General features: G+C 44.6%; 1 protein-coding gene across 1 annotated transcript in view; it reads right to left on the reverse strand.

Moving 5' to 3' along the window:
• The window catches only part of sxph (saxiphilin), a 410,934-nt gene that overhangs the window by 13,122 nt on the left and 371,004 nt on the right, over window positions 1-26,808 (reverse strand). The window contains exons 10-14 of the mRNA XM_088000335.1: window positions 13,299-13,389; window positions 9,773-9,829; window positions 8,662-8,844; window positions 5,224-5,386; window positions 1,986-2,068 (exon numbers count right to left, since the gene is read on the reverse strand). Coding sequence (XP_087856461.1) covers window positions 1,986-2,068; window positions 5,224-5,386; window positions 8,662-8,844; window positions 9,773-9,829; window positions 13,299-13,389 — 577 coding nt within the window. The remainder of the gene's footprint in view (window positions 1-1,985; window positions 2,069-5,223; window positions 5,387-8,661; window positions 8,845-9,772; window positions 9,830-13,298; window positions 13,390-26,808) is intronic.

Raw genomic sequence — 26,808 nt, forward strand, 5'->3', positions numbered from 1 at the left:
TTTCCACACTGTAGGGGAATCTAATCGAAAAAAAACTAATGTTGTACTGAAGAAGTGTGTTCCAGAACTAGCCACACCACTAGCCAAGCTGTTGTAGTACAGATACAACTCCACTTGACAGGCAATGTGGATCATTTTCTGGGTGTATCCTGTGCACAAGAGACAGGATAAATCCAATCCAGACAAATACCACCTAATCAGGCTTAGTCATCATCCTAGTGATAGATTGTGTCATCAACAGTGCTATCAAGCAACCCTTGTCCATCCTCTTCACCAATCCTCAGTCTAGGTTTTTCCAGGGTCACTCAATTCCTGATCTCATCATTCCCTCCATTACTCCAGAAGTGAGGTGACAGTCACTGCCCTTGACCACAAGGCTACAATTAACTGAGAGCTGAATTGACGGGTCCTTGCAAAATTGAGGGCAATCCAAAATAAAGGAGAAAGATTGGTTAGTCATATTCAAAACTGAAGAAAATACTTATTGATGTTGGATGTCAGTCATCTTAGCTCCGGGACATCTCTGCAGGAGTTCCTCAGGGTAGTGTCCTCGGCCCAACCAGCTTCAGCTGCTTCATCAATGACCTTCCCTCCATCAGAAGCTCAGACATGGGGATGTTCACTGATGGCTGCACAATGTTCAGCACTATTCATGACTCCCCAGATACTGAAGCAGTCCATGTTCATTGTCAGCAAGATTTGAACATCACTATCAAACTTTGAGCCAATAAGTGGAAAGTATTATTTATGTCACATGGGTTCTGGGCAATTATCATCTCCTAGGGAGTATCTAACCCTCATCCTAATGGCATCATCATGGCTGAATCTTCCTATCAACATCCTGCTGTTAACATTGACCAGAGATTAAACTGGACCAGCCAAATAAATACCGTGGCTACAAGAGCAGGTCAAAGGCTGGGAATTTTAATTAAATATATCAACTCCTGATTCTTCTGATAGCCTGTTGACCAACTCCAAGTCACAGGTCAGGAGCATGACAGAGTATTCTCCATGTGTCCTGGATGAGTACAGCTCTAACAGCACTCAAACAGTTTGATACCATCCGAGACATTGCTTGATTGGCACCTTCAACACTCACTGCCATTGGCAACAGAAGGAACATCACACTTGGAAGTAGGATTAGGCCATTTGGCCCTTTGAGTCTGCTATCCTATTAAGTAGATCATGGCTGATCGGATTATGGTCTTGACTCCACTTTCTGGCTTGCAGTTCATAACCCTTCATCCCTTCTCTATTAAAAATCTACTTATGGGAACAAATGACTTGGGTATCTTGTGCATATCAAACAAGATGCTCAACAGAAACTTCAAAAATTGGGAGCTTCACCACCTGGAAGAACAAAGGCTTTAGATGCACAAATATACCAATACCTGGCAAATACTCCTCCCAGTCACATATCATTCTGAAATATATCATCATTCCTTAAGTCTCACTGGGCCGTACTCCTGGAAGTTTGCCACATGGACCGTTAAGTTTTCCACTTAACTTATTTCAACTTTTCGTGCTTTTGTTTGTATTTTAACAATAGGGTAAGAATAAAGTGCTTAAAGCTGAATAGTGTAACTCATTGAATTACATCTGGAACACAGTACCTTATGCTTGCCTTTAAATAAAGATTCGGGTTTAGTCGATTTGCTTGTTATATTTAAGGGGGTTCGGGCTGGTCCATTACACAACTTTTTTTTCTTTTGAAAGCTATCATTTAACTTTCTTCCATCACCCTTTCAGGCAGCACGTACCAAACTGTAATATTTCGCACTGGGAAAGACAATTCTCCTCATCCATCTTCAGAGAAAATTACATTTCTCAGAGTTCGATATTATTAATTTTGGCCCAAGTCCCTGTCATCAAGTCTTGCTACACCGTGACTATCGGATCACAAATCTTCACTGATTTCTAATCAATTCACTGTGAATATAGAACATGCTTTGCCCACAATTCATATCAAAATGTCACAAACTCACTCTCTATGTTTTCCATTAAGTTATGGTGCTCAAGGAAGGCAACATCTCCAAAGCTTTTCCCGCTGGGATTCCCAACTAAACACCTGGAAAAGCAGCACACATGTCACAAATCAATAGCAATCACTTTTCTTCGGAGTTTCAGTAATACAAATACATTATTTAACCCCGACAAAATATCGAGAAGTTAAGTTACATCTTGAACATAATGAAATGCACCAAGGCAGCTCACGGCATTATGAAAGGAAGGGAAGGCACTAAACGACTTCAGAAAATAATAAGTCGGATGGTTAAAAACTTGGGAAAAGTGAGCTTTCAGAAGTATTTGAAAGGAGGAATAAGGGTGGAGGGGGAGCAGAGAGGTGTAGGGAGGGTATTCCCGGGCTTTGAGCCCAGGCAATTGAAGGGATGCCTATCGATAAACTAAAATTGCGAATGCATAAGTTGCCAGAATTTGAGAAGGTCAAATTTCAGTAGGTTATGGGACTGGAGGAGGTGTCAGAGTTAGGGAGGGGGTGTAGGGGCTGGAGGAGGTGACAGAGTTAGGGAAGGGGGTGTAGGGGCTGGAGGAGGTGACAGAGATAGGGAGATGTGTAGGGGCTGGAGGAGGTGACAGAGATAGGGAGGGGATGTAGGGGCTGGAGGAGGTGACAGAGTTAGGGAAGGGGGTGTAGGGGCTGGAGGAGGTGTCAGAGTTAGGGAGGGGGTGTAGGGGCTGGAGGAGGTGACAGAGATAGGGAGGGGATGTAGGGGCTGGAGGAGGTGACAGAGTTAGGGAAGGGGGTGTAGGGGCTGGAGGAGGTGACAGAGATAGGGAGATCTGTAGGGGCTGGAGGAGGTGACAGAGTTAGGGAAGGGGGTGTAGGGGCTGGAGGAGGTGACAGAGATAGGGAGGGGGTGTAGGGGCTGGAGGGGGTTACAGAGTTAGGGAGGGGGTGTAGGGGCTGGAGGAGGTGACAGAGATAGGGAGGGGTGTCGGGGTTGGAGGAGGTGACAGAGCTAGGGAGGGGTGTAGGGGCTGGAGGAGCTGACAGAGCTAGGGAGCGGTGTAGGGGCTGGAGGGGGTTACAGAGATAGGGAGGGGGTGTAGGGGCTGGAGGAGGTGACAGAGTTAGGGAGGGGGTGTAGGGGCTGGAGGAGGTGACAGAGTTAGGGAAGGGGGTGTAGGGGCTGGAGGAGGTGACAGAGATAGGGAGGGGGTGTAGGGGCTGGAGGAAGTGACAGAGATAGGGAGGGGGTGTAGGGGCTGGAGGAGGTGACAGAGATAGGGAGGGGGTGTAGGGGCTGGAGGAGGTGACAGAGATAGGGAGGGGGTGTAGGGGCTGGAGGAGGTGACAGAGTTAGGGAGGGGGTGTAGGGGCTGGAGGAGGTGACAGAGTTAGGGAGGAGGTGTAGGGGCTTGAGGAGGTGACAGAGTTAGGGAGGAGGTGTAGGGGCTGGAGGAGGTGACAGAGATAGGGAGGGGGTGCAGTGGCTGGAGGAGGTGACAGAGTTAGGGAGGAGGTGTAGGGGCTGGAGGAGGTGACAGAGATAGGGAGGGGGTGCAGGGGCTGGAGGAGGTGACAGAGTTAGGGAGGGGGTGTTAGGACCGGTGGGGGTTACAGAGATAGTGAGGGGTTTAGGGGCTGGAGGAGGTGACAGAGCTAGGGAGGGGGTGTAGGGGCTGGAGGAGGTGACAGAGATAGGGAGGGGGTGTAGGGGCTGGAGGAGGTGACAGAGATAGGGAGGGGGTGTAGGGGCTGGAGGAGGTGACAGAGTTAGGGAAGGATGAGGCTATGGAGGGATTTGAAAATAAGTGAGAGAATTTTAAAATCAAAACAAAGCTCGAGCAGGCCCCAGCCTAGGCCAGCAAGCAGAGGTGTGTGATAAGCAAATAGAACTTACTTTGAGTTAAAAGACAGGCAGTGACGTTTTAGATATTGTCAGATGTACAGAGGGTAGAATGTGGAGGTTCAGTCAGGTGTACTTTGAAATAGCCATGTCTAATAGTAACATGGATGAGGCTTTCAGCAGTAGTTCCACTAAGCTGGGTGAATATCACAAAGGTAGGAATAGGGGATGTTAATGATGGCACAAATATGAGCTCATCCCAGGATCAAAACTCACACCAAGCTTATGAGAAACTGGCTTCATTTCAAGACTGTTACTAGGAAAGGGATGGAGTTGGCAGTTGTGATTTGATGAAAATGTCCCTAGAACTTTTGAATAATAATTCAGCAAGTTTATTCCAACTCTGAAGAATTCCAGTTGATAACCCTTTTAGGGGTCCTCCTAACTACCTGGTCCACTGTATTCCTTGCACATATTTCTCTCAACCCAATCTGCTTGCTCTTTCAACATCAAAACAGCTTTAAATACATATATGCTTTCTCGGGTTTAAAACAAATAAGGAAGTGCTGTTTCACGTGTATCAGGCCTTGCTCAGAGAGACACTTGGATGCTGGCACAGAGTTTTCCAGGCTGAGATTGATAGGTTTTTGTGAGGCAGGAAATCTAGTAACATGAAGAAAAAATGGACATGTGATGGAAAGGCAAGACCTAATTGAATGGCAGAATGCAGAACAGATTAGAGAGGTTGAATCCCATTTCGGTGTTGGTTTCTCAATTAACGTTCCCTGAGGTTTGGTTGTGATGCCCCATGTCTTCTTCCACTGTATATTACACATCCTGGACTCACTGTCAACATTCAATTTAATCTCAAGAATCGCTGTGAAAGCCCATCTCATCTTTGTTCTCAGTTTCTCTGCTCTGCGAAAGTTCTTTGGGCCTGCGATTCTGTGAGTGCCTGGAGCCTGGCCTATCAATCAGTCCTGGATGAGCTAAAGCAGTGGGGTTCAGGAACTGGGAGCCAGTACAGCCAAGATTGTATGTGAACCTTCCAAATGGCCATTTTAAGGTTGGGGCAGTGGCGGGGGTGGGGGGGGGGGGGGGGGGGGTGGGGGGAGGGTGGGGGGGGCGGGCGCAGGGTTAATGATGGGGAACTCTATCTGACGTTTTCTTCCTAACATGTGGCGCTGAGGCCAAAAGTGACTCACAAACTGATGTGGCACCTGAGATTAGGATATAGCCTCGGAACTTCCTAGTACTGAATGGTATCTTCACATGACATGAATACTCAGAAAAGGAAGGCTAGCACTTTTGTAATACCTTCCACAATTTCAGCACATCCCAATGTGCCTCTGACCTGATGAATAAAACAAAGCAGATAACCTTTCTCAGCAGATAATAATCCAACACTTACCGCAAGGCGCCCAAATTGCCATAGTAAAGTTCATCATGGTTAGCTGCACACCTTTGATTAAATAATTTCATCCCAGCTTGCTCTCTTCCAATGCAGACTTTACAAAGCTTCCCTTTAAAATTCATTCCGGGCATGCAGCCTTTGCGGAAATAGTTTGTAAATGCTAGAAATCAGAGGGAGAGAAAGAGGCTAACTTAATGTGCAACGTTCAGTACTTGTGGTCACATCGCAGGGTCAAAGTGCATTGGGCAAAATGTAAACTCGATGGCTGGGCGAGATCGGAAAGTCCCACCCTAATTTCCAGTTCTAGTCTGCAGTGAAGGGAGGCAGTAAGTACAGGAACCTCCACACTGCTAACCAGAAGTGTTGACACCATTCTCAAAATGAAAATTCACCAATTTCAGAACACCTGCAATTTTCAGTTAAGGCAGAACAATAGCTTTTCCAAATCTCATCTGGTCAGTAGGGATTTCTAGAGATGAGAACCATGGATTGAAGATCAGAAGCGTCTAAAAGATGACAGAAGATTATGTTGAACACTTTAGGCTTCATCAGTAAATACTGCAGCATCAATTAAAGTGAGTTATGACAGTGCTGTTATTATAAAGGTAAGTGACACATTTAATAATATGTTCCCCAGCTTATTACTTCTGATACCGACATGCTGTCAATTGAGATAATATGATTTTAAAAGTGAAAATAATACTTGGCTATTTCAAATTTTTGACAGAATTCTGAGCTTTGGGCTGTCTTCAAAAGCATTATTGGATTCTGCTCAGCAGGGTTTGTTTACACAGCTGTTCAGAGACTATCAGTTTGAATATTTGGATATTTTCTAAACAACTGCCAACAGGGTGAGTACACAAAATTATCCAATGGAATGTCAGCTTGTTAATATTCACAGATTTAGAAGCTTCTAAGTAGAATAATTATTTTAAAGTGGATATCAAGTTATGTTCATATATTTTGACATGTTCATGAGATTTTCAAATATTACCAAGTCTTATTATGGGATTTGTGAGTTCTACTCATAACGCATATAGGGTGAGCTGGTTGGGGGAGGATTGTATGGATAAGGGAGAGGATTTTGGGTAAGCATTAGGGGGACCACTGTGCAGAACCGGTCATATGTCACTGTGAATGTTACTGAACTGCTCCAGTTTCAACAATAAGGGACATTTAAGAGTAGAGGGTCTGTGGTTTTAGAAATATAAATAATTGATTATGGAAGGGCATAAATGTAAGAGGTTGAGGGCTGACCTTATAGAGGTTTATGAAATCATGAAGGCCACTGATAAGGTGAATAATAAGCATCTTTTCCCCAGGGGATATCAAAACTATCGTTAAGGTGATAGGAGAAAGATTTAAAAAGGACCCAAAGGCAACTTTTTCACACAGAGAGTGGTTCATTTTTAGATTGAACTGCCAGAGAAAGTGGTAGATGAAGGTACTGTTACAACATTTAAAAAGCATTTGGATAGGTACAAGAATAGGAAAGCTTTAGAGGGATTTGGGCCAAATGCAGGCAAGTGAGTCTCGTTTAGTTTAGGAAATTTGGTCAGCATGGACAAGTTGGACCAAAGAGTCTGTTTCATTGCTGTATAACTCTATGACTCAATAAGCCACCATCTCCATCTTAGGCCTCACACATGTAAAAGGAGGCCCAACTCCAAGACATTGCCCTATCTGTGGAATAAAGAACCCCATGGCCCACACTATGGGGGTGAAGTTAAGATTACAATGTTGGGAAAATTGCCGACTCACTATCCCTACCTCGATGGTGAAAATCAGGCTCTAAGATGTGTAACTAACCTGTTCAAATAAGGTTGCTTTTGTGTCAAGTCCGTTATTGTTACTTTTTATTCAATAACAAGATGTGGCTATCACTGGCTGGACCAGCATTTATTACCGATTCCAGTGGCCCTCGAGAAGGTGGGGGTGAGCTGCCTTCTTGAGCCACTGCAGTCCACCTGCTGTAGGATGACCCACAATGCCCTTGGGGAGGGAATTCCAGGAATTTGACCCAGTGACAGTGAAGGAACGGTGATATATTTCCAAGTCAGGATGGTGAGTGACTTGGAGGGGAACTTGGAGGTGGTCCTGTTCCCATGTATCTGATGTTCTTGTCCTTCTAGATCCAAGTCATTCTAGGTTTGGAAGATGGTGTCTAAGGATTGTCTGCTGCTGAGCAGCGGTGGTGGAGGGAGTGGATGTTTGATGATATGATGCCAATCAAACAGCTACTTTGTCCTGGACGGTGTCAAGCTTCTTGAGTGTTGTTGGTGCTGCCCCCATCCAAGCAAGTGGGGAGTATTCCATCACACCCTTAACTTGGGCCTTGTAGATGGTTGGGCAAACACTAGAGAGTCAGGAGGTGAGTGACCTGCTGCAGGATTGCTACCCTTGGATCTACTCTTGTACCAACTGTGTTTGCACAGTGAATCCAATTCAATTTCTGGTCAATGATAAAGGTTCAGACTGTCCTATATAATCAAACAAATTAGGAGCAGGAATAGGCTGTTTGGTCCTTTGAGTATGTTCCATGATCAGATTGATTTCCATATCCCAACCTGTCCCAAGAACTTCTGATTATCATCTTAGTCCCAGCTGCCACTGAGTGCAGAATGACTCCAAGGCTAAGGAGGTGAATTTCAGACACTGCCCACATTTCTGGTGTCACTCCTCACCTCCATTGCTCAGTGTGAGCAGCAGGGTCTTTGTGATGACTCAGACAGTTTGGTAGCCTGCTGTTTCACATTGCGGTATGGGAATGTGGGGCAATGGGCCTGAGGTATCTCAGGTGACCTTCAGGCACTGTGCTGCCAAGTGTCTAAGTAGAGCAGCTTCACTCCTGTTGTCCTGAATTGGATAATGAGCCTGGAGGTGGCTAACTAGGAAACTGCTTCCAGTAACAATGCAAATTACACCCAAACCCTTAGATATTAAACACAAACAGAAATTACTGGATGCACTGCCCAGGTCTGAGAAGGCAGCAGCTGGGGTAATGTTTCAGGCCAATGACATTTCATTGTATCTGTTAACTTTCATTCCATAAAAGCTGCCTGACCTGCCAAATATTTCCAGCATTTTCTGTCAGCAAGTGTAAACCCCACTCCCACACTCATCCGTTTCGTCCTGGTGTCAGGCTCTTCCTGTTGAAGTCCACAGTAAAACCCTGTCTGTTGCTGATTTTAGACTTTTGATCAACCAACCTTTTCCCTGTCACTCCTTCAAATTGTTTTATGAATTCAATGAACAAAACGGTACAAGTATAATTAAAAATATTGCTTTTAATACTTTTCTTCTGGAACTTCTTGCTGCAGTGTTCTGGAGATTACTCAGCAATTCCGAGACACTCCAGGACGATTCCGGCAATACTCCATGGAAGAACGGTTACATCCAACGCTTCAACCTCCACCTAACCCAGATCTCTCTTACCCTTATTGATGTCGCAGATGTCAGTGCTGTTTCGGTCAGGCTGGATGGTGTATTTTGTGAGGAGAAGCCAGCCTGCTGGGCTGTACAAGTGACCATGGCAGCTTCGCCTTCCCGCCAGATTAAAGATGGTCTCGCCTCGGGAAGCCTTCTTTACCACAGCAAGGGCATAGACTGGAGGCAGGACTGCAGCAGGAGTATAAGATGGAGCAGCACGTGAGTAAATGGAGTCAACGAATGGAAAGCTCTTCATTGTGCACAGTGGACATTTTCCACATCAACTGTGTTCGGAGGTGGAGAAAGTGAGGACTGCAGATGCTGGGGATCAGAGCTTAAAAATGTGTTGCTGGAAAAGCGCAGCAGGTCAGGCAGCATCAAAGGAGAAGGAGAATCGACATTTCGGGCATAAGCCCTTCTTCAGGAATCGGCTGCCTGAGCTGCTGCGCTTTTCCAGCAAGACATTTTTAAGCTGTGTTCAGAGATGGTATGACACACCCTCTGCAGCAGGTGGAGCTTGAATACAGTGCTCCCGGAAGCTGTCAGGTAATATCCCTACCTTTGAGGCAGGAGGCCTGGGTTCAAGTTGCACCTGCTCCAGAGATGTGTATTGCTGAGTAGATTGGTTAGGAAGTAGGGATCGAATCCCCACCATTCACACTGACCCTCATGTCACAGGGAATCGCTCATCGCCGTCAATTTTCAGTCACCGTGGGCTCAATTAACTTGGTTTCATTTGAAGCTTAGTTAGTGGGCCGACTGCTTCTGGCAGTTCAGTTGGCTGTTCACCCCTGGTCAAAGCGATAAAATGGATCAGATAAGGCCCCCTCTCCCATCTCGCCGAGTTGACATTATTGCAATCAGATGGTTTTCAAATTACACCCAACCCTTTAGACATTAAACACAAACAGAAATTACTGGATGCACTGCCCAGGTCTGAGAAGGCAGCAGCTGGGGTAATGTTTCAGGCCAATGACATTTCATTGTATCCGTTAACTTTCATTCCATAAAAGCTGCCTGACCTGCCAAATATTTCCAGCATTTTCTGAATCTACTTCAGATTTCCAGAATCCACATTATGTTACGTCTTTTTCCTGACTGTTCCTGACCACTGTACCTTCAGCCTCAAAGTGAGTCTCTCCATCTTTCCCACTGGCCTCTGGGCATTTCTCCCCTGGAACACAGAAGGTATACAAGCTATCAGTGAGGAACGCATCACTGCAACATTTACACACATGATTTACACAGTCTTGGTGCGTGACATGAAAATGCGTGACATGAATGTACTGATTGACCTGTGCCACAAATGGCGAATGTGTTATGACAAAGGCACCACGTTGAGGTATTGAAATTCTTTGGGGCTGCAGAGCATGGTTTCTCAGCACACTGGGCTATTAAGGCTGTGAACCCAGTGCTGAAAGATCCATCATGTGACCTCCCTCCCACAATTGCCATTCCCCAGTCAAAGTTAAAACTCACACAACAACCAGGTTGTAGTCCAACAGGTCTATTTGGACACACCAGCTTTTGGAGGGCTGCTCCTTCATCAGGTAGCTATGATTTTTAACTTTGTCCACCCCAGTCCAACATCGGCTTCTCATGGCTTTCCCAGTCAAAGTTTTTTTTACCCATCGTTCACAACTAACAAAGAGGCAACAGAATGAAAACCAACATGTTTTTGCCCCAGGGGTCTTCTCCCTTGGTTGCTCTCCATGCTGCTCTTGAGATTAACCTTCAGATGGTGGAGGTGGTGGTGTGGGCAGGGCATGCACAATTTTCAACTTTAATAGTCAATTTACACTCGATATACAGCACAAAAACAGACCATTTGACACAGGCAGTCCATGCTGCGTTTAATGCTGCAATCACATCCTGACCTCTCACTCCTCACCAAAGTCTACCATCTTAAATTCCACTTGTCCAGTTCCCCTTTAAATTCATCCACACTATTCATTTTAACCATTCCTTGAGTTATGACATTGCATAATCTCTACTCTTTTGGAATTCCATGTTAGATTGCTAGCATCATTTCAGACGTGCAAACGATGATGCTAATAGTCATCAGTTACCTTTTCCTACCCTGCCAAAGCCTATTGGCTCTGTAATCTCTCCATTTCCCAAGATTTTTAAAATTACCCCCTCCAAGGCCAGCACATCCTTCCCTGGATATGGAGCCCAAAACTGCTCACAATATTCAAATTGCAGTCTGACCAAAGCCTTATACAACCTCAGCAGTACATCTCTGCTCTTGTACTCTCGCCCTGTTGGAATGAATGTGAACATTGCAGTTACCTTTCTAACTGAAACTTAACCCTAACAGTATCCTGAACTGGGACTCCCTTTGTGTTTCAGATTTTCAAAGCCTTTCCCCATTAACAAAATAGTCTACGCCCCTGTTCTTCTGATCAATGTGCATAACCTCACACATCGTACTCCATCTGCCATTTCTTCGCACACTTTCCTAACCTGTCCATGTCCTTCTGCAGCCTCTCCACTTCCTCAATAGTACCTGGCTCTCCACGTATTCTATGTGGTTCCTGCAGAACTCCACTAGTCACCGACTACCATTACGAAAAAGATCCTCCACCCCTACTCTCTCCTTCTGCCAGTTAGCCAATACTCTATCCATACAAGTACCTAGCCCCTAATACCATGGGCCCTTATCTTATTTAACAGCCTCCTATACGGCACCTTGTCACATGCTTTCTGGAAATCCAAATCGAATATGTCCACTGGCTCTCCTTCGTCTAACTTGCTCATTATCCCCTCAAAGGATTCTAACAGATTTGTCGGGTGTGACCTCCCCTTGATGAGCCCTACCATACACTGCCAAATACTCCACAATCTCATCCTTAATGATGGACTCTAAAATCTTACCAACAACAGAGGGCATGTTAACTGGCCTATAGGTTGCTGTCTTCTGCCTCCCTCTCTTCTTAAATAGGGGTATTTCATTCGACATTTTCCAGTTCTCTGGCACCCTTCCTGACTCCAGTGACCCCTGAAAGTTCACCACCAATTCCTCTACAATCTCCTTCAAAACTCTGAGGAGTAGTCCATCTGGTTTGGGTAATTTATCCATATTCAGACCTTTCAACTCCCCCTGCACCTTCACCTTCGTGACAGCCACTATGCTCACCTCTGCCCCCTGCCTGTCTCTCTTGTGAAGTTCTGGAATGCTGCTGGTATCCTTCACGGTGAAAACTCATGTAAATGACCTTTTTCAGTTCCTCCATCATTTCTTTGCTCCTCATTACTACTTCTCCAGCCTCACTTTCCAGTGGCCCAATGTCCACAATTGCCTCTCCCTTACCGGTTTAGCTATCTTAAAAACACTTGCAATCTTCTTTTATATTACTAGTTAGCTTAGCGTCATATTTCATCCTCTCCCTCCTTATTGCCCTTTGAGTTGTCCTCTGCTCGTTCCCAAACCTCTGGCTTCCCACATTGTATGCTGTTCTCTTTTGCTTTTATGCTGTCCCTTGTCAGCGATGGTTGCCTCATCCTCCCCTTAGTATGTTTTTGCTTCCTTGGGATAAGTTCCTGTTGCGCCTCCCAAATTGCCCCCAGCAACTCCTGCCGCTGCTTCTCCACCATCTTGCCCCCTGCTACACTCTCTTTCCAGTCAATCTGACCAGCCCCTCCCTCATGTCTTTGTAGTTACCTTTACTTGACTGTAATACTGTTAAATCTGATTCCAGCTTCTCCCTCTCAAACTGTGGGGTGAATTCTACCTTATTGTAGTCACTGTCCCCGAGGGATTCCTTCACCTTGAGCTCCCTAATTAAGTCTGTCTCATTACACATCACTAAAAGCAGAATTGCGGGTTCCCTAGTGGGCTCTACCACAAGCTGCTCCAAACGTGCCATCTCATAGATATTCCACAAATTCCTTTTCTTGGGATCTGTTACCAACCTGATTTTCCCAACACGCTGAAAGCTCCCCCATGATTATTGTAATAGTGCCTTCCTTATATACCAAATCTATCTCCTGATTTACTTTCTGCTCTACATCCTGACAACTGCCAAAAAGCCTGGACACCATACCCATCAGGTTCCTCAACTCCTCCCATACAGATGCTCAGCTTTCCCACCCTATATTACTTGTTGCTTTGGATTCAGTGCCTCTCCCTTGGAATGCTTCTGTCCTGTTTCTGGAGCTGCAAGGAATCTTGGACCACAAATGTGTAATTGGTGCCCAGATCCAACTGGTAACATTTAATGTTGATCATATATGCAATGCAAGGCTTCATTACCTTGCAGTGGGCGGCACAGTGGTTAGCACTGCTGCCTCACAGCGCCAGAGACCCGGGTTCAATTCCCGCCTCAGGCAACTGACTGTGTGGAGTTTGCACATTCTCCCCGTGTCTGCGTTGGTTTCCTCCCACAGTCCAAAGATGTGCAGGGTCAGGTGAATTGGCCATGCTAAATTGCCCGTAGTGTTAGGTAAGGGGTAAATGTAGGGGTATGGGTGGATTGCGCTTTGGCGGGTCGGTGTGGACTTGTTGGGCCGAAGGGCCTGTTTCCACACTGTAAGTAATCTAATCAAATCTAATTACTGGTCACCTTCAACCAATTATTACAATATTCACCAGCATTTCTTTGCACTATGAAAGAAGATGCCAAACAGACGGCACTATTTACCATAATATTCCGTCACCACGGGAACAAGGCCGCAGTTCCCAGCGATGTAAGCATGCGACGCATCAAGGGAGGCTGCATCCACCTCATCCTTCTGCAAAATAAAACGAAACTTCATTGTTTCAAGTAGGAGTCTGGGCCTTGACGTTAAAGGCTATCTTTGGGAGAGATTCCTCTTCCTATGAAGAGCAACCAACTCTTGAAATGAATACTGATGGAAAAGGAAAATACTGCAGATACCAAACATACAGACAGAGACATACAGACAGAGTCATACAGCTCAGAAACAGACCCTTCAATCCTTCCAATCCATGCTGACCATAATCTCAAATTAAAACAGTCCCACCTGCAGTGCCTGGCCCATATCCCTCCAAACATTTCTTATTCATGTAATTATCCAAATGTCTTTTAAACGTTCTGAAATCAATTCTCAGCAAATAGGCAGCATGTGCCGATGGTAACATTTCAGGTCACTGACCCCGGAGAGCAGAGGATTAAGGTGAGAGGGGAAAGATTTAAAAGAGTCCTGAGGGACAACGTTTTGACACAGAGGTTGGTTTGTATGTACATGGAATGAACTGCCAGAGGAAGTGATAGATTGCAACATTTAAAAGACATTTTGATTGGGAGATGAATACAAAAGGATTAGAGCGATATGGGCCAAACGGAGGCAAATGGGACGAGTTTAGTTTGGGAAACTTGGTCAGCATGGGCGAGTTAGACCGAAGGGTCTGTTTCCGTGCTGTACGTCTCTATGACTGTATAAAAATGGATTTCTGAATGAGTGGAATTACATACTTCAAATCTTTGGGATAAGCTAATGGAAGTTTCTTATTTTTGGATGGATGAGTAACAATGGGACAAATAATTGTCTCTGCATCTACCTGATTGTTTTCGCATGACTATTTTCTTTTACATGTAAATGAATGATAATATCTGTTATTCCATTTAGAAACTATGCATAAAAAACACATGGGCTTTATTTTCCACTCATAGGTCAACCATTCACTCCTAAATGTGTTGCTGATTATGGGATAAAATACTGTGGCTACTGCATCATCGTGGGGTACAGTTAAGGAGAGCACTGTCCTTTGTTGGGGTACAGTTATGGACAGCACTGTCCTTTGTTGGGGTACAGTTATGGATAGCACTGTCTTTTGTTGGGGTACAGTTATGGATAGCACTGTCTTTTGTTGGGGTACAGTTATGGACAGCACTGTCCTTTGTTGGGGTGCAGTTATGGACAGCACTGTCCTTTTTGGGGGTACAGTTATGGACAGCACTGTCCTTTGTTGGGGTACAGTTATGGACAGCACTGTCCTTTGTTGGGGTACAGTTATGGATAGCACTGTCTTTTGTTGGGGTACAGTTATGGACAGCACTGTCCTTTGTTGGGGTGCAGTTATGGACAGCACTGTCCTTTTTGGGGGTACAGTTATGGACAGCACTGTCCTTTGTTGGGGTGCAGTTATGGACAGCACTGTCCTTTTTGGGGGTACAGTTATGGACAGCATTGTCCTTTTTGGGGGTACAGTTATGGACAGCATTGAGTACAGTTATGGATAACACTGTCCTTTGTTGGGGTACAGTTATGGAGAGCACTGTCCTTTGTTGGGGTACAGTTATGGAGAGCACTGTCCTTTGTTGGGGTGCAGTTATGGACAGCATTGAGTACAGTTATTGATAGCAATGTCCTTTCTTGGGGTACTGTTATGGAGAGCACTGTCCTTTGTTGGGGTACTGTTGTGGCTAACACTGTGTTTTGTTGAGGTACAGTTATGGAGAGCACTGTCCTTTCATGGGGTACTGTTATGGATAACACTGTCCTTTGTTGGGGTAAAGTTATGCAGAGCACTGTGCTTTGTTGGAGTACAGTTATGGATAACACTGTCCTTTGTTGGGGTACAGTTATGGATAGCACTGTCCTTTTTTGGGGTACAGTTATGGACAGCATTGAGTACAGTTATTGATAGCACTGTCCTTTGTTGGGGTACAGTTATGGATAACACTGTCCTTTGTTGGGGTACAGTTATGGATAGCACTGTCCTTTTTTGGGGTACAGTTATGGACAGCACTGAGTACAGTTATTGATAGCACTGTCCTTTGTTGGGGTACAGTTATGGATAACACTGTCCTTTGTTGGGGTACAGTTATGGATAGCACTGTCCTTTGTTGGGGTACAGTTATGGATAACACTGTCCTTTGTTGGGGTACAGTTATTGGTACACTGTCCTTTGTTGGGGTACAGTTATGGATAACACTGTCCTTTGTTGGGGTAAAGTTATGCAGAGCACTGTGCTTTGTTGGAGTACAGTTATGGATAACACTGTCCTTTGTTGGGGTACAGTTATGGATAGCACTGTCCTTTGTTGGGGTACAGTTATGGATAACACTGTCCTTTGTTGGGGTACAGTTATTGGTACACTGTCCTTTGTTGGGGTACAGTTATGGATAACACTGTCCTTTGTTGGGGTAAAGTTATGCAGAGCACTGTGCTTTGTTGGAGTACAGTTATGGATAACACTGTCCTTTGTTGGGGTACAGTTATGGATAGCACTGTCCTTTTTTGGGGTACAGTTATGGACAGCACTGAGTACAGTTATTGATTGCACTGTCCTTTGTTGGGGTACAGTTATGGATAACACTGTCCTTTGTTGGGGTACAGTTATGGATAGCACTGTCCTTTGTTGGGGTACAGTTATGGATAGCACTGTCCTTCTTTGGGGTACAGTTATGGATAACACTGTCCTTTGTTGGAGTACAGTTATGGATAACACTGTCCTTTGTTGGGGTACAGTTATGGATAGCACTGTCCTTTGTTGGGGTACAGTTATGGAAAGCACTGTCCTTTGTTGGAGTACAGTTATGGATAACACTGTCCTTTGTTGGGGTACAGTTATGGATAGCACTGTCCTTTTTTGGGGTACAGTTATGGACAGCATTGAGTACAGTTATGGATAACACTGTCCTTTGTTGGGGTACAGTTATGGATAGCACTGTCCTTTTTTGGGGTACAGTTATGGACAGCACTGAGTACAGTTATTGATAGCACTGTCCTTTGTTGGGGTACAGTTATGGATAACACTGTCCTTTGTTGGGGTACAGTTATGGATAGCACTGTCCTTTGTTGGGGTACAGTTATGGATAACACTGTCCTTTGTTGGGGTACAGTTATTGGTACACTGTCCTTTGTTGGGGTACAGTTATGGATAACACTGTCCTTTGTTGGGGTAAAGTTATGCAGAGCACTGTGCTTTGTTGGAGTACAGTTATGGATAACACTGTCCTTTGTTGGGGTACAGTTATGGATAGCACTGTCCTTTGTTGGGGTACAGTTATGGATAACACTGTCCTTTGTTGGGGTACAGTTATTGGTACACTGTCCTTTGTTAGGGTACAGTTATGGATAACACTGTCCTTTGTTGGGGTAAAGTTATGCAGAGCACTGTGCTTTGTTGGAGTACAGTTATGGATAACACTGTCCTTTGTTGGGGTACAGTTATGGATAGCACTGTCCTTTTTTGGGGTACAGTTATGGACAGCACTGAGTACAGTTATTGATAGCACTGTCCTTTGTTGGGGTACAGTTATGGATAACACTGTCCTTTGTTGGGGTACAGTTATGGATAGCACTGTCCTTTGTTGGGGTACAGTTATGGATAGCACTGTCCTTCTTTGGGGTACAGTTATGGATAACACTGTCCTTTGTTGGAGTACAGTTATGGATAACACTGTCCTTTGTTGGGGTACAGTTATGGATAGCACTGTCCTTTGTTGGGGTACAGTTATGGAAAGCACTGTCCTTTGTTGGAGTACAGTTATAGAGAGCACTGTCCTTTGATGGGGTACAGTTATTGGTACACTGTCCTTTGTTGTGGTACAGTTATGGACAGCACTGTCCTTTGTTGGGGTACAGTTATGGAGATCACTGTACTTTGGTGGGGTACAGTTATGGATAGCAATGTCCTTTGTTGGGGTACAGTTATGGATAACACTGTCCTTTGTTGGGTTACAGTTATGGATAACACTGTCCTTTTTTGGGGTACAGTTATGGATAACACTGTCCTTTGTTGGGTTACAGTTATGGATAACACTGTCCTTTGTTGGAGTACAGTTATGGATAACACTGACCTTTGTTGGGGTACAGTTATGGAGATCACTGTCCTTTGTTGTGGTACAGTTATGGACAGCACTGTCCTTTGTTGGGGTACAGTTATGGAGATCACTGTACTTTGGTGGGGTACAGTTATGGATAGCACTGTCCTTTGTTGGGGTACAGTTATGGATAACACTGTCCTTTGTTGGGGTACAGTTATGGATAGCACTGTCCTTTGTTGGGGTACAGTTATGGATAACACTGTCCTTTGTTGGGTTACAGTTATGGATAACACTGTCCTTTGTTGGGGTACAGTTATGGATAACACTGTCCTTTGTTGGGTTACAGTTATGGATAACACTGTCCTTTGTTGGGGTACAGGTATTGGGACACTGTCCTTTGTTGGAGTACAATTATGGATAACACTGTCCTTTGTTGAGGTACAGTTATGGATAGCACTGTCCTTCGTTGGGGTACAGTTATTGGTACACTGTCCTTTGTTGGGGTACAGTTATTGATAGCTCTGTCCTTTGTTGGGGTACTGTTATGGAGAGCACTGTCCTTTGGTGGGGTACAGTTGTGGCTAACACTGTGCTTTGTTGGGGTACAGTTATGGATAGCACTGTCCTTTGTTGTGGCACAGTTGTTGGAACATGTCCTTTGTTGGGGCACAGTTATTGATAGCACTGTCCTTTGTGGTGGCACAGTTGTTGGAACACTGTCATTTGTTGGGGTACAGTTATTGGTACACTGTCCTTCGTTGGGGTGCAGATATTGGCACATTGTCCTTTGTTGTGGTCCAGTTATGGATAACACAATACCTGTACCCCAACGAAGGACAGTGTACCAATAACTGTACCCCAACAAATGACAGTGCTCTCCATAACAGTACCCCAACAAAGGACAGTGCTGTCCATAACTGGACCACTTTCCTTTGTTGGGGTACACTTTTGGATGCCAGTGTCCTTTGTTGGGCTACAGTAATGCACAGCACTTTCCTTTGTTGGGGTACAGTTATGGAGAGCACAGTCCTTTGTTGGGGTACAGTTATGGACAGCACTGTCCTTTGTTGGGGTACAGTTGTGGATAACACTGTCCTTTGTTCAGGTACAGTTATGGATAATACTGTCCTTTGTTGGTGTACAGTTATGGATAACACTGTCCTTTGTTGGGGTACAGTTATGGACAGCACTGTCCTTTGTTGGGGTACAGTTGTGGATAACACTGTCCTTTGTTCAGGTACAGTTATGGATAATACTGTCCTTTGTTGGGGTACAGTTATGGATAGCACTGTCCTTTGTTGGGGTACAGTTATGGACAGCACTGTCCTTTGTTGGGGTACAGTTGTGGATAACACTGTCCTTTGTTCAGGTACAGTTATGGATAATACTGTCCTTTGTTGGGGTACAGTTATGGATAGCACTGTCCTTTGTTGGGGCACAGTTATGGATAACACTGTCCTTTGTTGGAGTACAGTTATGGATAAAACTGTCCGTTGTTGGTGTACAGTTATAGAGAGCGGTTACAGTTATTGGGACACTGTCCTTTGTTGGGGTACAGTTATTGGTACACTGACCTTTGTTGGGGTACAGTTATGGACAGCACTGTCCTTTGTTGGAGTACAGTTATGGATAGCACTGTCCTTTGTTCAGGTACAGTTATGGATAATACTGTCCTTTGTTGGGGTACAGTTATGGATAGCACTGTCCTTTGTTGGGGCACAGTTATGGATAACACTGTCCTTTGTTGGAGTACAGTTATGGATAAAACTGTCCGTTGTTGGGGTACAGTTATAGAGAGCGGTTACAGTTATTGGGACACTGTCCTTTGTTGGGGTACAGTTATTGGTACACTGACCTTTGTTGCGGTACAGTTATGGACAGCACTGTCCTTTGTTGGGGTACAGTTGTGGCTAACAATGTGCTTTGTTGAGGTACAATTATGGAGAGCACTGTCCTTTCATGGGGTATTGTTATGGATAACACTGTCCTTTGTTGGGATACAGTTATGGATAACACTGTCCTTTTTGGGGGTACGGTTATAGACAGCACTATCCTTTGTTGGGGTACAGTTATGGAGAAAACTGTCCTTTGATGGAGTACAGTTATGGATAACACTGTGCTTTGTTGAGGTACAGTTATGGATAACACTGTCGTTTGTTGGGATACATTTATGAAGAGCACTGTCCTTTGATGGAGTACAGTTATGGATAACACTGTCATATGTTGGGCTACAGTTGTTGGTACACTGTCCTTTGTTGGGGTACAGTAATGGATAACACTGTCCTTTATTAGGGTACAATTATTGGTACATTGTCCTTTGTTGGGGTACAATTATGGACAGCACTGTCGTTTGTTGGGCTACAGTTATGGATAACACTGTCTGTTGTTGGGGTACAGTTGTTGGTACACTGTCCTTTGTTGGGGTACAGTTATTGGTACACTGACCTTTGTTGGGGTACAGTTATGGACAGCACTGTCCTTTGTTGGAGTACAGTTATTGGTACACTGACCTTTGTTGGGGTACAGTTATGGATAGCACTGTCCCTTGTTGGGGTACAGTTATTGGTACACTGACCTTTGTTGGGGTACAGTTATGGATAACACTGTCCTTTGTTGGGGTACAGTTATGGATAACACTGTCCTTTGTTGGAGTACAGTTATGGATAACACTGTCCTTTGTTGGGGTACAGTAATGGATAACACTGTCCTTTATTAGGGTACAATTATTGGTACATTGTCCTTTGTTGGGGTACAATTATGGACAGCACTGTCCTTTGTTTGGCTACAGTTATGGATAACACTGTCTGTTGTTGGGGTACAGTTGTTGGTACACTGTCCTTTGTTGGGGTACAGTTATTGGTACACTGACCTTTGTTGGGGTACAGTTATGGACAGCACTGTCCTTTGTTGGAGTACAGTTATTGGTACACTGACCTTTGTTGGGGTACAGTTATGGAGAGCACTGTCCTTTGTTGGAGTACAGTTATGGATAACACTGTCCTTTGTTGGGGTACAGTTATGGATAACACTGTCCTTTGTTGGGGTACAGTAATGGATAACACTGTCCTTTATTAGGGTACAATTATTGGTACATTGTCCTTTGTTGGGGTACAATTATGGACAGCACTGTCCTTTGTTGGGCTACAGTTATGGATAACACTGTCTGTTGTTGGGGTACAGTTGTTGGTACACTGTCCTTTGTTGGGGTACAGTTATTGGTACACTGACCTTTGTTGGGGTACAGTTATGGACAGCACTGTCCTTTGTTGGAGTACAGTTATGGACAGCACTGTCCTTTGTTGGAGTACAGTTATGGATAACACTGTCCTTTGTTGGGGTACACTTATGGATAACACTGTCCTTTGTTGGGGTACACTTATGGTCAGCACTGTCCTTTGTTGGGGTACAGTAATGGATAACAATGCCCTTTGTTGGGGTACAGTTATGGGGAGCACTGTCCTTTTTGGGGGTACAGTTATTGATAGCACTGTCCTTTGTTGGGGTACAGTTGTGGCTAACACTGTGCTTTGTTGAGGTACAATTATGGAGAGCACTGTCCTTTGTTGGGATACAGTTGTGGAGAGCACTGTCCTTTTTTGGGGTATGGTTATGGACAGCACTGTCCTTTGTTGGGGTACAGTTATAGACAGCACTGTCTTTGATGGAGTACAGTTATGGATAACACTGTCCTTTTTTGGGGTACGGTTATGGACAGCACTGTCATATGTTGGGCTACAGTTGTTGGTACACTGTCCTTTGTTGGGGTACGGTTATGGATAACACTGTCCTTTATTAGGGTACAATTATTGGTACATTGTCCTTTGTTGGGGTACAGTTATGGACAGCACTGTCCTTTGTTGGGCTACAGTTATGGATAACACTGTCCTTTGTTGGGGTACAGTTATGGATAACACTGTGTGTTGTTGGGTACAGTTATAGAGAGCGCTGTCCTTTGATGGAGTACAGTTATTGGGACACTGTCCTTTGTTGGGGTACAGTTATGGACAGCGCTGTCCTTTGTTGGAGTACAGTTATGGATAACACTGTCCTTTGTTGGGGTACACTAATGGATAACACTGTCCTTTGTTGGGGTACAGTTATGGATAACACTGTCCTTTGTTGGGGTACACTAATGGATAACAATGCCTTTTGTTGGGATACAGTTATGGGGAGCACTGTCCTTTTTGGGGGTACAGTTATTGATAGCACTCTCCTTTGTTGGGGTACTGTTATGGAGAGCACTGTCCTTTGTTTCGGTACAGTTATGGATAACACTGTCCTTTTTTGGGGTACAGTTATGGATAACACTGTCCTTTTTTGGGGTACGGTTATGGAGAGCACTGTCATTTGTTGGGGTACAGTTATGGAGAGCACTGTTCTTTGTTGGGGTACAGTTATGGATAGCGCTGTCCTTTGTTGGGGCACAGTTATGGACAGCACTGTCCTTTGTTGGGGCACAGTTATGGACAGCACTGTCCTTTGTTGGGGTACAGTTATGGATAATACTGTCCTTTGTTGGGGTACAGTTATGGATAACACTGTCCTTTGTTGGAGTACAGTTATGGATAACACTGTCCGTTGTTGGAGTACAGTTATAGAGAGCGCTGTCCTTTGATGGGGTACAGTTATTGGGACACTGTCCTTTGTTGGGGTACAGTTATGGTTAATACTGTCCTTTGTTGGGGTACAGTTATTGGTACACTGACCTTTGTTGGAGTACAGTAATGGATATCAATGCCCTTTGTTGGGGTACAGTTATGGATAACACTGTCCTTTGTTGGAGTACAGTTATGGATAACACTGTCCGTTGTTGGAGTACAGTTATAGAGAGCGCTGTCCTTTGATGGAGTACAGTTATTGGGACACTGTCCTTTTTGGGGGTACAGTTATTGACAGCACTGTCCTTTGTTGGGGTACTGTTATGGAGAGCACTGTCCTTTGTTGGGGTACAGTTATGGATAACACTGTCCTTTGTTGGGATACAGTTATGGATAACACTATCCTTTTTTGGGGTACATTTATGGATAACACTGTCCTTTGTTGGGGTACAGTTATGGATAACACTGTCCTTTGTTGGGGTACAGTTATGGATAGCACTGTCCTTTGTTGGGATACAGTTATTGGTACACTGTCCTTTGTTGGGGAACAGTTATGGACAGCACTGTCCTTTGTTGGGGTACAGTTATGGATAATACTGTCCTTTGTTGGGGTACAGTTATGGACAGCACTGTCCTTTGTTGGAGTACAGTTATGGATAACACTGTCCTTTGTTGGGGTACAGTTATTGGTACACTGACCTTTGTTGGGGTACAGTTATGGACAGCACTGTCCTTTGTTGGAGTACAGTTATGGATAACACTGTCCTTTGTTGGGGTACAGTTATGGATAACAATGCCCTTTGTTGGGGTACAGTTATGGAGAGCACTGTCCTTTCATGGGGTACGGTTATGGACAGCACTGTCATATGTTGGGCTACAGTTGTTGGTACACTGTCCTTTGTTGGGGTACAGTAATGGATAACACTGTCCTTTATTAGGGTACGGTTATGGACAGCACTGTCATATGTTGGGCTACAGTTGTTGGTACACTGTCCTTTGTTGGGGTACAGTAATGGATAACACTGTCCTTTATTAGGGTACAATTATTGGTACATTGTCCTTTGTTGGGGTACGGTTATGGATAACACTGTCCTTTATTAGGGTACAATTATTGGTACATTGTCCTTTGTTGGGGTACAGTTATGTACAGCACTGTCCTTTGTTGGGCTACAGTTATGGATAACTCTGTCCTTTGTTGGGGTACAGTTATAAAGAGCGCTGTCCTTTGATGGGGTACAGTTGTGGCTAACGCTGTGCTTTGTTGAGGTACAGTTATGGACAGCACTGTCCTTTCATGGGGTATTGTTATGGATAACACTGTCCTTTGTTGGGATACATTTATGAAGAGCACTGTCCTTTGATGGAGTACAGTTATGGATAACACTGTCATATGTTGGGCTACAGTTGTTGGTACACTGTCCTTTGTTGGGGTACAGTAATGGATAACACTGTCCTTTATTCGGGTACAATTATTGGTACATTGTCCTTTGTTGGGGTACAATTATGGACAGCACTGTCCTATGTTGGGCTACAGTTATGGATAACACTGTCTGTTGTTGGGGTACAGTTATAAAGAGCGCTGTCCTTTGATGGGGTACAGTTATTGGGACACTGTCCTTTGTTGGGGTACAGTTATGGATAACACTCTCCTTTGTTGGGGTACAGTTATTGGTACACTGACCTTTGTTGGGGTACAGTTATGGACAGCACTGTCCTTTGTTGGAGTACAGTTATGGATCACACTGTCCTTTGTTGGGGTACAGGTATGGATACCACTGTCCTTTGTTGGGGTACATTAATGGATAACAATGCCCTTTGTTGGGGTACAGTTATGGGGAGCACTGTCCTTTTTGGGGGTACAGTTATGGATAATACTGTCCTTTGTTGGAGTACAGTTATGGATAACACTGTCCTTTGTTGGGGTACAGGTATGGATACCACTGTCCTTTGTTGGGGTACAGTAATGGATAACAATGCCCTTTGTTGGGGTACAGTTATGGGGAGCACTGTCCTTTTTGGGGGTACAGTTATGGATAACACTGACCTTTGTTGGGGTACAGTTATGGAGAGCACTGTCCTTTGATGGAGTACAGTTATGGATAACACTGTCCTTTGTTGGGGTACAGTTATGGATAACACTGTCCTTTGTTGGGGTACAGTTGTGGATAACACTGTCCTTTTTTGGGGTATGGTTATGGACAGCACTGTCCTTTCATGGGGTACTGTTATGGATAACACTGTCCTTTGTTGGGGTACAGTTGTGGATAACACTGTCCTTTTTTGGGGTACGGTTATGGACAGCACTGTCCTTTGATGGAGTACAGTTATGGATAACACTGTCCTTTTTTGGGGTACGGTTATGGACAGCACTGTCATATGTTGGGCTACAGTTGTTGGTACACTGTCCTTTGTTGGGGTACAGTAATGGATAACACTGTCCTTTATTCGGGTACAATTATTGGTACATTGTCCTTTTTTGGGGTACAGTTATGGATAGCACTGTCCTTTGTTGGGGTACAGTTATGGACAGCACTGTCCTTTGTTGGGCTACAGTTATGGATAACACTGTCCTTTGTTGGGCTACAGTGATGGATAACACTGTCCTTTGTTGGGGTACAGTTATGGATAACACTGTCCTTTGTTGGGCTACAGTTATGGATAACACTGTCCTTTGTTGGGCTACAGTGATGGATAGCACTGTCCTTTGTTGGGGTACAGTTATGGATAACACTGTCCTTTGTTGGGCTACAGTTATGGATAAAACTGTCCTTTGTTGGGGTACAGTTATGGATAACACTGTCCTTTTTTGGGGTACGGTTATGGACAGCACTGTCATATGTTGGGCTACAGTTGTTGGTCCACTGTCCTTTGTTGGGGTACAGTAATGGATAACACTGTCCTTTATTAGGGTACAATTATTGGTACATTGTCCTTTGTTGGGGTACAGTTATGGACAGCACTGTCCTTTGTTGGGCTACAGTTATGGATAACTCTGTCCTTTGTTGGGGTACAGTTATGGATAACACTCTCCTTTGTTGGGGTACAGTTATGGACAGCACTGTCCTTTGTTGGGGTACAGTTATGGATAACACTCTCATTTGTTGAGGTACAGTTATGGACAGCACTGTCCTTTGTTGGGCTACAGTTATGGATAACTCTGTCCTTTGTTGGGGTACAGTTATGGATAACACTCTCCTTTGTTGGGGTACAGTTATGGACAGCACTGTCCTTTGTTGGGATACAGTTATGGGGAGCACTGTCCTTTTTGGGGTACAGTTATTGATAGCATTGTCCTTTGTTGGGGTACTGTTATGGAGAGCACTGACCTTTGTTGGGGTACAGTTATGGACAGCTGTGTCTTTTGTTGGGGTACAGTTATGGACAGCTGTGTCCTTTGTTGGGGTACAGATATGGACAGCTGTATCCTTTGTTGGGGTACAGTTGTGGATAACACTGTCCTTTTTTGGGGTACGGTTATGGACAGCACTGTCCTTTCATGGGGTCCTGTTATGGATAACACTGTCCTTTGTTGGGGTACAGTTATGGATAACACTGTCCTTTCTTGGGGTACGGTTATGGACAGCACTGTCCTTTCATGGGGTACTGTTATGGATAACACTGTCTTTTGTTGGGATACAGTTATGGATAACACTGTCCTTTCTTGGGGTACGGTTATGGACAGCACTGTCATATGTTGGGCTACAGTTGTTGGTACACTGTCCTTTGTTGGGGTACAGTAATGGATAACACTGTCCTTTATTGGGGTACACTTATGGTTCAGCACTGTCCTTTGTTGGGGTACAGTTATGGATAACACTGTCCTTTGTTGGGGTACAGTTATGGTCAGCACTGTCCTTTGTTGGGGTACAGTTATGGATAGCACTGTCCTTTGTTGGGGTGCAGTTATGGATAACACTGTCCTTTGTTGGAGTACAGTTATGGATAACACTGTCCTTTGTTGGAGTACAGTTATGGATAGCACTGTCCTTTGCTGGGGTACAGTTATGGATAACACTGTCCTTTGTTGGAGTACAGTTATGGATAGCACTGTCCTTTGCTGGGGTACAGTTATGCAGAGCACTGTCCTTTGTTGCGGTACAGTTATGGACAGTACTGTCCTTTGTTGGGGTACAGTTATGGATAGCACTGTCCTTTGTTGGGGTGCAGTTATGGAGAGCACTGTCCTTTGTTGGAGTACAGTTATGGATAACACTGTCCTTTGTTGGGGTACAGTTATGGATTGCACTGTCCTTTGCTGGGGTACAGTTATGGACAGCACTGAGTAAAGTTATGGATAACACTGTCCTTTGTTGGGGTACAGTTATGGATAACACTGTCCTATGTTGGAGTACAGTTATGGACAGCACTGTCCTTTGTTGGGGTACACTTATGGTCAGCACTGTCCTTTGTTGGGGTGCAGTTAAAAGAGAGCACTGACCTTTGTTGGGGTAAAGTTATGCAGAGCACTGTGCTTTGTTGGAGTACAGTTATGGATAACACTGTCCTTTGTTGGGGTACAGTTATGGACAGCACTGTCCTTTGTTGGGGTACAGTTATGGACAGCACTGTCCTTTGTTGGGGTACAGTTATGGACAGCACTGTCCTTTTTTGGGGTACAGTTATGGACAGCACTGTGCTTTGTTGGAGTACAGTTATGGATAACACTGTCCTTTGTTGGAGTACAGTTATGGATAGCACTGTCCTTTGTTGGGGTACAGTTATGGACAGCACTGAGTAAAGTTATGGATAACACTGTCCTTTGTGGGGTACAGTTATGGATAGCACTGTCATATGTTGGGCTACAGTTGTTGGTACAC

Source organism: Chiloscyllium plagiosum, unplaced genomic scaffold, assembly GCF_037043375.1.
Source record: "Chiloscyllium plagiosum isolate Xiang-an unplaced genomic scaffold, Cpla_swu_hap1 HiC_scaffold_24, whole genome shotgun sequence".
Lineage (NCBI taxonomy): Eukaryota > Metazoa > Chordata > Chondrichthyes > Orectolobiformes > Hemiscylliidae > Chiloscyllium > Chiloscyllium plagiosum.